The sequence below is a fragment of the Dendronephthya gigantea genome, unplaced genomic scaffold, assembly GCF_004324835.1.
Source record: "Dendronephthya gigantea isolate DGI-Jeju-01 unplaced genomic scaffold, DenGig_1.0 000029F, whole genome shotgun sequence".
Taxonomy (NCBI): domain Eukaryota; kingdom Metazoa; phylum Cnidaria; class Anthozoa; order Malacalcyonacea; family Nephtheidae; genus Dendronephthya; species Dendronephthya gigantea.
The window spans coordinates 1,684,596-1,697,113 of NW_021163039.1; the positions used below are offsets into that span (position 1 = coordinate 1,684,596).

Here is a 12,518-nt window from a genome sequence, read left to right on the forward strand (position 1 = left end):
AAGACAATATGAGAATTATGCCTGAGAGCAACTCAATTACAATGGGAGGAGTGTAGGAAAAACAAACGGATACTGGAAACAAGAGAAAAAATACATTACATATATACATATAGAAGGCTATAAATCGTCGCCTCCTTCTGCTGGTGATGGCCCTACGAACAGCTGAAACAAGTAACGTATACATGCATGCAAACATTAAAGCAACTTGCAATATAAAAACAACTGGAATGTAAACCAAACAAAGAAAAACAAATTTAATGTACAGCAGAACTTTACACCGAACAAAACATCGTGATGTATTAGAGGACTTGACAGATTCAAAAAATTTAATCAACGATTTTTTCCACAGTTTTATGTTAAAAGGCAACGTGGCTAAACCAATGACTTTCGATTTAGACTTGCGCGACAAATAGATATCTATGTCATAACTAAAATAATGAAATGCTGCACTTAAATTAGGAAACAAATAGAATAGTCCTGAGAAGTCCATTTTCCCACAAAAATGCTCAGCATCGTAATATATGATGGACAAAGGAATGGACAGCGCCGAAAGAGCAAAAAGCACAAGAAAAAAAACGCCAAAGTAATCGAACAATTTAATTGTCCAAGACAACAGGAAGACCACTCCCAAGAGCAAAAACCTGCGTACAAAAGATCTCACTCTTCCAAAACCATCCCAAAATAACAGACGCAGAATGGATAGTAATGACATCGGACTTTCCGTTAACCTGTAATAACCATTGACCTTATTCTCCTTTTTGTATAGTAATATGATGGCAATACAGAATGACACAGGCAGAGATAAAAATTGGCCGTAGAAAATCACCGATAACATCGATTTAATTGTGCGCACGAATTCAGATTCATCTGACCTCACATAACAATGAGGATTATTGTTAAAACTCTTGCAGCATCTCTTTTGCGTGGTTTGTCTCGAATTTTTGTTGAAACAAATTTCTTTCTCCTGGATCGTAGACAGTTGGCTCAAAAGAGCTCCAGCAAGAAAATCCTCTGGTGATTTTTTAGATGTCCAACATCCGGCAGGACTATCACTTACACACAATCCACTTGTTTTTCTGCCAACGTCGAGAGCCCAAGTCAACCCAGTATGCGCAATACTATGCCCAATGACTTTTATTGTGCGCAATGCCAAGATATTATGACCGATATTGTCTGTCCACAGCCAACTCCACTTCTCAATGGTGGAATTGTTCTTTTTAGATGTGAATTGAAGATCAAGTTGTACAATATGAATAATCTTATTTCGACCTAGTTCCTGTAGAAACCACAAATCTGTTTCGTTCACGATCAAACAACATTCCTCATTTGTTTGACTTGAGGAAGTCGTTGTGATATTGTAAGTGTGGTTTTGACTGGTAAATGTGCGCCCTTCGTGACCGTCAGCTGTTACCCAAAACGAAATACCAAGAACCAAGAGAACATACAGAAAAGATGTAACCATTTTGAGTTGAAAAAGCATTTCTTACAATGAATGAATGAATGCTTCCCTTTGTCTGATTCAAGTCAGCAAAATATGTGTATTATTAATGTCCTTGCGTCATACTTGTTGCCGAGATAATGTCGTCATACTTGATTGATTGACTGACTGTACAGATGGTATCGTACGACTGATGCGATAGTGAAATCTACAGCCTTTAAGCCTTTATACTCACATCAAATGTGGTAGTAACAACTGCCTAAAATAAACAATGTCAATGACACTTCTCGACGTCTCAACTTTCTTGGTGGTCATATTTCCATAACCATTGTGTAGAGGCGGCAGGGCTTCCACAAAATGTTTGCATATGGCTTTCCTCGCAGACGGATGGGATTAGAGACAAATTAGGGCAATTAATACCGAGCCTACCACTCATGGTATTCGTCTTGTGCAAAGAAAACTCCCGCTTAGAGGGTAATGCTCACATTTTATCAGCACGGCATTTTAACAGCTTCTCCCAACGTCGAGAGCCCAAGTAGGCCCAGGCGGCCCAGTCCATGAGGCCCAAGCCATTGATAATTTTACTGCGAGCAATGCCAAGATATTATGACCGATATTGTCTGTCCACAGCCAGCTCCACTTCTTAATGATGGCATTGCTCTGTTTAGAGGTGAATTGAAGATCAAGTTGTACAATATGAACAGCTTTATTTCGACCTAGTTCCTGTAGAAACCACAAATCTCTTTCGTTGACGATCAAACGACATTGCTTGTTTGTTTCACTTGAAGCTCTTGTAATATTGTAAGTGTCGCTGTGATTCGTAAATGAATGCACTCCGTGAGTATCAGCTGTTACCAATAAAACAATACCAAGCACGCAGAGAACACATTGGAAAGAGGTAACCATTTCGAGTGAACAAGAACTATTAGCACTGAGTGTTAGCTTTCGTTTAGTGCAAAGAAATGAAAAACGTAGCGAAATATATCGCTAAACCTCAGTTACATTTCCATATCCATTGTATAGGGGCGGTAGGGTTCCCACAAAATTTGCATGTGGCTTTCTTTGCAAAGGGATGGGATTGTAAGAAGACAAAACGAACTTTTTAAAAGAATGTTTAATAATATTAATACCTACCCTACCCCCACGGTAATGATCTTGTGCCAATATTGTTAAGACATGCTGTGAGTAAAATTCTTCATCGCCATGCACGGTAGATTATATTATGAATTGATTACAGTTAGCTATATAATTTATAGGTGAAATGATGCAAATGAGTGTAGCCAATAAAATTATATGAATTCAATTACCTCGAAATTTAGGTTTCCATAAGCGCCCAGGTTTCCATCAAGCGTGGATGAATCTCGAATGTGTCAATCCGTGAGAAATATTTAAAGCAACAAGCACAGTGTTGTTAAAACACGCTGTGAGCTCGCCATGAGGTATTAATGGTGGCTGCGTAGCCATTAACTTTTATCTATATGCTGTTGTTTGGCATTATTATAAATATAGGTCATTGCATCGCGCATATATATATATATATATATATATTATATATATATATATATATATATATATATATAATATATATATATATATATAATATATTATATATATATATATATATATATATATATATATATATATATATATATGTAACAAGTTGTTTCAAATCCAAAAGGCTACCTTTGGAAATTCGCTCCGACCATTCCATAACTTACATTGTCAAAACATAGCTTTTTATGCATAGAAATACGCTCGGTATAGAATAAATCTGCCTACCTCATTAAAGCCATTGTGACGTGTTTCCTCGACTTCTTTCTTCAAATTGTTTATTTCATTATCCTTATTCATCAAGAGCTTGGCTCGTTCAGCAAGATCTTTGGCTCTCTGTCGTGCAAACGCCCTCTTGAGATTGCCCACATCGGGGTTATTCATTCCGCTTGATTTCTAGCAAGAATTTTGAGCAGAACTGCATGTGAGTCGAAACACATGATTTTCAATACAAATAATATTTTCTCGAATACACTCAGTCGTTGGTCTGCTAACTCGGGATTCTATAACTGGGGTTGTATAAACGACTATAGTTAACTTTTAACTGCAGTCAAGGACAGAATTGGCCAATCAAAGTCATGATTTAACTATGATTTAACTATGCAAATGTAGTTTAAAGAGTTTCACACAACCGGCCCCTGATTGTAAGGGGCTGTTTACATGAGCCCGGTTACCCGAGATTGAACGAAGCGTGAGATGATTTTGAGGTATCAAAATGAGCAGATGACATGATCCTGCATGGCAGTCGTATAATCACCACAACAATAGCATGTGCATTGTGCGACTTATCAAATACCCAAAACATTGTTGAGTTTCTTAATTGTTAGAACAGTAACAACACCATTGCTAGATCTGGCCAGGCTATGCCATTTTAATCTATTTATACACAATATACGATAGGTTAATTACACAATTGCAATTCTGACGAATGAAAAACAGTGTTTACCAACTTTATGCCATATTTTTGTTCATTCGTTGATAGTGGAATTTAAAATCTGACGTTTACACTCGTGGGAATCGAATATGCTACAATTAACCGTACGGTGTGTGGGGCTTTATTGTGTCGAAGATTAGTCACAGGATAAAAACGAGAAGTTCGCATCGTAGATTTTGTGGTTATTGTAATTCATTACTTAGGCTGCAAAACTTCCATTAGGCCTATTTCCACCGTTTCAGAAAAGGGATAAAAATTATAGGCTGTTTAATTAAACAATGTCAAAGCTGATTGCATATAAAATAAATTAGAAATGGTTAATAAGTTCATGACCAGGTACATAATTCATCGCTATACTATTGCTACTCTCAATATTTAAAACCAGAGTAGGGATAATAGCAATGAATTGAAACTGGGTTCCTAAGACATGGTGACGTTTTCGAGCGTTTTTATTTTCGTCTTCATGCGAAAACGGTTTCAAACACCGTCGATTTACAGTAGAAGTTGAAGCTAATTCAACATATCGTCACAGCTGTTAAAACAACCCCTTTTTTGTATGATTCTATCCGCGGGATCGTCGGGGCCGTATGAGGGACAGCTCTGATAATATTAATACAACTTCCTTCTCTTTTCTTATATATTTATTTTGTTGTCGTGCCCCAGACCAAGTCATCAACCTTCTCTCTTAACCTTCTCTTTTAACCAGTGCAACCCGTGATGTTTTATACTCTAAACTATAGTGCGTTATTGTGCATTGTTCATTGTTCATTGTGCATAGTGCAAAGTGCAAAGTGTTGTCATTTCCATGTGTCCATCACGTGCGAAACCCTTGGGTGCATATAACAACAATTTCCCTTATATTACATATCTCTCCCCTTTAGATGAAAACCTCCTGGTTTTCTGTTAGGCCAAAACGTAAGCATTTTTCTTGTATTCATTGCAATACAAGGTTAAAACAATTATAGTTAGCTCCTCGTTGACGGTTCGTTTATCATAATCATATTGTTCTTTCTCTTGTCCATCTTTTCTTCTCTTGTAATTGCGTTTTTCTCTTTATTGACGGCAGTAAGCTTCTCTGTTGGACGTTGCCACGCGATGATAATTTTGTGTTGTCAAGTTTATGCAATTAGTGACCATACTAGCTGTACTCACTTTTACTAGCGTTGGAAATTTGACATGAACCAAGAATAGGAAAGAAGGATGTCGTGCCAAGGAATTTACAAAGACACAACGTATGGTAACAAAACATAACATAACATAAAGAGTGCAATTTGTGACAAAATAACATACAATACAATGCCTAGATCTTAGCTCAACATTGACGTTAACAAAGCACAGTTCCATGCAAGTACGAAATAAAACGCAATTTGACTTCAGCCACAGGCACAATGTGTGCAGGAGGGTTGGGAACAACAGTAGTCAAATTGTCCATTGTTTCATCTGCTTCGGCCGAAATGGTAATTAGAAACAACGCAGGGACTACGAAATCGAAAGTCTAAACCATAAAACTATGAATTATCGGTCAGTTAGAGGTACAGTCTGTGTTTTCAGTGTTTGTCATGACCATGTCTGTCTCATCAATCCATGAATTGTGTGTAGGGCTGTAACCTTCCCATTTGACGAAAAATTGTTTCTTACCTTTTCGAGTGCGTGTTTTAAGAATTCGCTAAGAATTCGAAATATTATAAACAGGTTCATGCACCTTAGCTGCTGTATTGTCCGTAGACTGCTGTGGCGCGGTATTGTTTTCGTTTTGCTGGTTGTGATGGGGTAGTTCGTTCTCGGGAATTGGTGGGTCGGTTGGCACATCCTGATTGGGAGGGTTTTGAGGACGTGAATCTGGGTCATAGTACGGTTTCATTCTGTTGGCATGTACTGTAACGGACACGAGGCGGTTATCACAGGTTCTTAGTTTGAAGTGTACTGGAGAGCATTTTGCGACAATGCGGAATGGCCCGTGCCAATGGTGCATAAGTTTTCGCGACAAGCCTTTCTTGGTTTTGGGCGTGTACACCCATACTCTATCACCGATTGCAAAGGTCGGTTCGCGAGCGGACTGATCATATACAGTTTTCATGGCTTGCTGAGCGCGTTGAATATTCGTACGAGCTATTTCCTGCGCTTCTTCGATTGCTTCGACGATACGCGCGCGATGCTCGTGTATGGATCTCGTCTCGTTACGCGAAGGGAGGAGAGTGACGTCCATAGGTAGTCTAGCTTCTCGACCGTAGAGGAGGTAAAAGGGACTTTCTCCAGTTGTGTCGTGAGGGCTAACACGATATCCGAAAAGGATAGCAGGGATATGTAAGTCCCAGTCTTTCTGGTTGCGGCTGACGTACATGGATATTGACTGGCACAAGGTGTGATTAAAGCGCTCAACCATGCCGTCCGTTTGAGGATGATATGCTGTTTTGTTGACTTTTTTCGTATTAAGTAGGTCGCAAACGGAGCGAACCAGTGATGATAGGAAGTTTGTACCGCGATCGGACAGAAGGGGTTCGCGGTGCACCATGCCTAGCCAAGATCTCGTCCACAAGAAGGTTGGCGATAGTCGGAGCATCGATTTTTGGGACCGCAAATGCTTCAAGCCAGCGTGTCAAGTATTCTGTGAATACAACAACGTATCGGTTACCAGTATTCGAAACAGGGAATGGTCCTAAGCAGTCGACAGCCAACCGGTCAAAGGCGTTTTCTACCGGAATTGGTAAGAGAGGGGCCTTGTGGCGGTTTTAGGAGATTTTTTCATGGCGCAATCCACACAAGTCTTACACCACCGATCAATATCACTGTACATGTTGCGCCAGTAGTATCGAGTGCGGAGTTTGGCGTAGGTCTTTTGAGTACCCAGATGGCCTGCAGTAACATCATCATGTGCCCAGATTAAAATCTCGGATTTCAGAGCATCAGGGATAACTAAGCGAGAACATACGTCTTGACGTCTACGTTTATTGGGAGTCCACAACGAAAAGAGCAGGTCATGTTCGTCCAGGTAAAATGTGTCACGGTGCAACACAAGGGAACGAGCGCGGTTTTGGTTCGCTGGGAGGTGATCATTTTCTAAGTAGGCAATGAGATCAGCAAGCTCTACATCACTGCGTTGGAGACGACGAATTCGTGCGATTGGTACGCCCGGTAGATCATATGCACTATGGTCGGCGGTATTTTATAAGGACGACGAGAAAGAGCATCAGCATCCGAGTTCATCTTACCTGGTTTGTGCACGATAGTAAAATTATATTGTTGGATAAGAAGAGCCCAACGCGCAAGTCGACCATTTGGATTCTTTAAGGACATTAACCAGCGCAGCGAATGATGATCTGTGTAGATTGTGAATTTGCGGTCGTCAAGATAGTTCCTGAATTTTTTTATGCCTTCTATAATCGCTAGAGCTTCACGCTCGGTGGTAGTGTAATTACGTTCGGCAGGGTTTAGATCACGCCCGCCATATGCTATTGCGCGGTTTAACCCTTCTTGCACTTGACACAGCGCATAGCCAATACCGGTTGAAGAGGCGTCGGTGTGGAGCTCAAAGGGGCGAAAAACTTGGATAAGCTAGAATAGGCGCGCTAGTAAGAGCTGATTTCAGGTTGGTAAATGCTGTTTGGCATGCGTCATTCCAAGAAAAGCGAACATGCTTGTGTGTTAACTGGTTTAACGGCGAGGCTATTGCAGCAAAATTTTTATGAAGCGTCTGTAATAATTAGCCAGACCCAAAAAACTACGAACTTCGCGAGTACAGCGTGGAATAGGGAATTCTTTAACTGCGCAATTTTAGCAGGATCAGGGCTAATGCCATCGCGAGAAACTAAATGTCCAAGATATTCGACGCTTGGGCGCGCAAACAAGCATTTGCTAGGTTTGAGCTTAACATTAGCAGCGCGGAGCTGGAAAACATCATTGAGATGCAATAAGTGGTCTTCGAATGTTCTGGAAAAGATTGATAATATCATCCAGGTAACAAGACAAATCATATATTGGAGGCCGCGCAGAACTGCGTGCATCAGACGCTGAAATGTAGAAGGGGCGTTGGCGAGGCCAAATGGCATTTTCCTAAACTCGAACAGTCCAGCATGGGTAGCAAAAGCTGTTTTAGGTTTGGATTCCTCGTCCATCTCAACCTGCCAATACCCTGACCGGAGGTCCATGCAGAAAAGTAGGCGGTGCCATGTAAGCAGTCCAAAGTATCCTGTACATTTGGAATTGGATGAGAGTCACGCCGAGTGACACTGTTCAACTTACAAAAACGTTCGCTACCGTCTTTCTTCTTAACCAGCACTACTGGGGCTGCCCATGGGCTAACGGATGGTTGAATCGTTCCTTGGTTTAGCATTTTTTCAACATGTGCATCGATCCGATCGCGTACAGCCGGCGAAACGCGGTAGGGTTGTTGACGAACTGGAGAGGCATTACCTGTGTCAATGTGATGTTGCACGAGTGAAGTTTGTCCTAGTTCGTCATCTGTGACTGCAAATACGTCACGATTTGCTTGCAGTAGTTTGAACAGTTGGCTTTTCTGTGCGTCAGTGAGGTCAGTATGGTTAAGATCAATTGGAAGATCAGCTTGCTCCGAAGTTGAGACGCTTGCTTTACTTTGAGTTGATTGGTCGACAGTAGCTACGACCGGAGGCTCGTCGCACATGGTAAATTGTCCTAAATTAGTGCGGCGGTAAATGGTGACCGGTTGTGAGGTTGGATTAATGACTCGAAATGGGATTGTTGTGTTTTCAGATATTTCCACTATTGCTGCTGCACCGCAAAGGCTATATCGATCTGCTAACATAGGATTAGATTCTACGAGACCCATTAAATTACAGTTAAAAAACGAATTTGGCTGCATGTCTAGCTTTGCTGGGATTACTGATTCCGAAAATGGCGGCAAAATACAGGTCATGTAAGCATGAACCGAACTTGAAAATGAAGACTCTTGAAAAGGCGGCGGAGTGTCCGTTGGAGGTGGCATTCGCAAAATGCATGTGTCAAGGTCTATCACTGATTGGTAGTGGGACAAAAAGTCTGCCCCAAGGATCGCATCATAATTTAGACGTTCAATGATGTGAGCGTAGAAAGGGTACACATTTTCCTCAAACTGAACTTGTATAAGTGCAAGACCGTCCACTGAAATGCTTTCTCCGCTTACTGTTCTAATAGAACTCACCCTGGTTGCCTTTGGAGGGTGCTTAGTGAGATCAGGCACACGTTTAAATAATGCCGAACTTATGGTAGTTATTGCTGCGCCAGTGTCACAGAGGAATGACACAGGAACATTGTTTACCTTACCTGGGATAAAAGGACAGTTGTTATAAGTCTTAAATTTGACCTTAATATTAGATAACGTTTTAGACGGTTTGGGATTGTCACTAGTGCTGGAGTCAGGAACTGGATATACAAGTCCTTCTAAATCAGTGTTTAAGACAGTTTCGTAATTACAGGTATCAAGTTTCGCATCGCTATTATCAGATAAGTCAACAAGATTATCACAGACTGGTACTTTTGCTACATCGTGCAATTTATTACATTTCTGAAAACCAATATCAAGGTTTTGTGGAACTGGAACATAAACATCTGGTGACGCGGTCACCTCGCAACTATTCTTCGTCTACTAATTGTTCATTTGTTTTATGCGTTTCACAATGTTCATTCATGCGGTTTACGGAAACAATATCTTGGTACAATACATCGCTACTTTTGTCTGCGCTAAAACTAAAATCAATATCTGATAAATCAGGGTGTATTTTAACAAATTCTGAGCTTTCTTCACGAACAGGTTCCTCCAAAATCTCTTCATCACTATCTATTTCAATTAAGGTATCAACTGGAACAACATGCGCATTCTTAATATTAACATTATCTTTATTAATTTTGGAACATTTTGATTCACTAAGTTTATTTACAAAATATGCTTCCTTATCGTCCCGTAATAAGGAAGCGTTAATTAGTTTCCCGAGTTCTGTTGAAATGGATTGTTACCTCTAGGGGCCTGTTGCGGAAAAAATGGGCGCGCATTTCTACTGAGACTTGAGTTTTGATGCTGATGACTAGGAGGCGTTGGATGTTGCGAGGTGATACAGTTGCGTGCTATGTGGCCAATTTTATCGCATTTGTTGCATATGGGTAAACCATCTGTTGTACGACGATTACGTGTTGAAGGTACACCCGAATTTGCTTGTCTATGCATGTGTGTCATAAAACGTGTTTGGCGCCGTACTTCGTCCCGAACTAATTGGGCAATATGGTCGGAGTCGTGCCTTGAGCCAGGTGCTTGTTTGCGCCATTCGTTTTGATAACTGCTGTTCCGTGGGTAACCAGAAAATTTTGGGCCAGTAGGCACACTATAAGCGGCTACCTGTTGTGCTTGCTCCTGCTGCGCATTTGCAAGCGTCTCTAAACTTTTTACCATTGATTGCAGTTGGTTTTCGAGCTTTTGCTGCCCTGTGTTAGGTGTGCTAATTGAGACAGCTTCCTTCAAGGTTGCTAAATTTTCCGCCTCAGCTAGAGATTTGGGTTGCCCAAGTATAACATGAGCTTTTAATTCGTCGCGAAGACCTTGGATAAAATAATGCATGCCATCGCTATCATTTAAACCCAAGCGCTTATACAATCGCCGGATATCCGCGGCATAGCTCGTTAGCGGCTCTGTTGACCCCTGCTTTCTTGATGACAATTGCTGACGCAAAAGCCAGATCGCAGCTGGATTGTTGAACTGCGTCTTAAGAGCATCAGTTAAGTTTTTATACGATCTAATTTCATTTTTATCAATACTAGAATACCAAGAACTAGCATTACCCTGAAAATAAAGGGGTAAGCGCGTAGACGGTGATTGTCATCCCACCCACAAAAATTTGCATATCTTTCAAAGTGATTTAAAAACGCTACAAAGTCATCAGTGGATTTGCCCTGAAAAGGTGTTGGCTGTAGTGCAGTGCCAACGTGTAATGTATTCTGTGCACTTAGTGTGGCTAGTTGAGCCTGTTGTTTTTCATGTAACTGAAGCAAGTCGTCATGATTTTGTTTGCCTAGACGATGTGTTTCATCTAGGATAGCGTTGTTTTGTTCAGTTGTCCGTACCGACTTTTCAATCACTTTTAACAGTTCAGACAAACTATTCGCAATCTCAGGATGTTCCGTCAAACTCATATTCAGACCGCGTGCAAATGCTTTTGATGGACAATCAGACTGTATGTTGTCTGTAGCGCGACCGCGACTACGTGTAACAGGACCGGTAAAAGACACAATGAAATTTTTTGTGATTGTGGCAGAAAGTGCAAATTACTAAGTACTTATTACGACGAGCACAACAGGTAGTAAACATAAAACACACTATAAACAATTAACGGACATTTATACGCAAATAAAATTGATGTATAATATAGTAAAGGAAAATTGACACGACATGTGGTTCTTTGTCTTTTCCGTGCTATTGTAATTTGAGTATAACAAAGTCGCACCTGTTTTTTTTTCTCTTATAGCTGTTGTCTTTATAGCTGTTGTCTTTATAGCTGTTGTCTTTATAGCTGTTGTCTCTTATATTCTGCTTGTCTTTTATGTTCTGGCTATATCATCATCAGCGGTGCCCGCATCCTTCACCAATGTTAAAACAACCCCTTTTTTGTATGATTCTATCCGCGGGATCGTCGGGGCCGTACTATGAGGGACAGCTCTGATAATATTAATACAACTATATGTAATATAAGGGAAATTGTTGTTATATGCACCCAAGGGTTTCGCACGTGATGGACACATGGAAATGACAACACTTTGCACTTTGCACTATGCACAATGAACAATGAACAATGCACAATAACGCACTATAGTTTAGAGTATAAAACATCACGGGTTGCACTGGTTAAAAGAGAAGGTTAAGAGAGAAGGTTGATGACTTGGTCTGGGGCACGACAACAAAATAAATATATAAGAAAAGAGAAGGAAGTTGTATTAATATTATCAGAGCTGTCCCTCATACGGCCCCGACGATCCCGCGGATAGAATCATACAAAAAAGGGGTTGTTTTAACACAGCGATAAACTAGATAAAAACGATTTTGAAAACGCTCGAAAACGACGCTCGTGTGCACATAGCCTAAAACACTAGCGACTGTTTTCACGTTGCACGTCCTCGTCGTAGATAACATCATATAGCATTTTAAACTCCCTTTTACGACGAAAACGCGGTCCAATTCAGTAAATGGGCGAATCCTATACTGAGTTGCGTTCTCTTGACAGCAATGCATGTCTCGGGGTGAGGAGTGTCACCATTGAGATGTCACTCATTCATAAATTCAGCAAATGGTCGGAAATTTTCGGTTTTGCTGGATTTTGAGAACAAGGGAGATACAGAAATAAGTCAGAAAACTGGAACGCGAATTAATTTATAGATAAAACTGATAATTTATAAGGAATTTTTAAAAGCTGATTGTTTCGTAATATGATTGCGGCTTTCATATGAATCAGATGGGAAAGACTCGATCGATCCCAATTTTTCGGGAGTGGATCGATATTAGTTGTCTAGCTGAGAGTTTAAAATGTATCAATCATCAGAAGTTTCTGAAAAATGAACTTAAAAAAGCCCTCGGGTTTTCTTAATATAGGCTTTACCACT

At 40.5% G+C, this 12,518-nt stretch overlaps 1 protein-coding gene across 1 annotated transcript in view; it reads right to left on the bottom strand.

The window, feature by feature from the left end:
* LOC114523952 (peripheral-type benzodiazepine receptor-associated protein 1-like) overlaps nt 1–3,377 on the bottom strand; it is a 64,999-nt gene extending 61,622 nt beyond the window's left edge. The window contains exon 1 of the mRNA XM_028545020.1: nt 3,218–3,377. Within this exon, the coding sequence (XP_028400821.1) occupies nt 3,218–3,373 (156 nt within the window). The 5' untranslated portion in view covers nt 3,374–3,377. The remainder of the gene's footprint in view (nt 1–3,217) is intronic.
* Nucleotides 3,378–12,518: the final 9,141 nt, after the last annotated feature.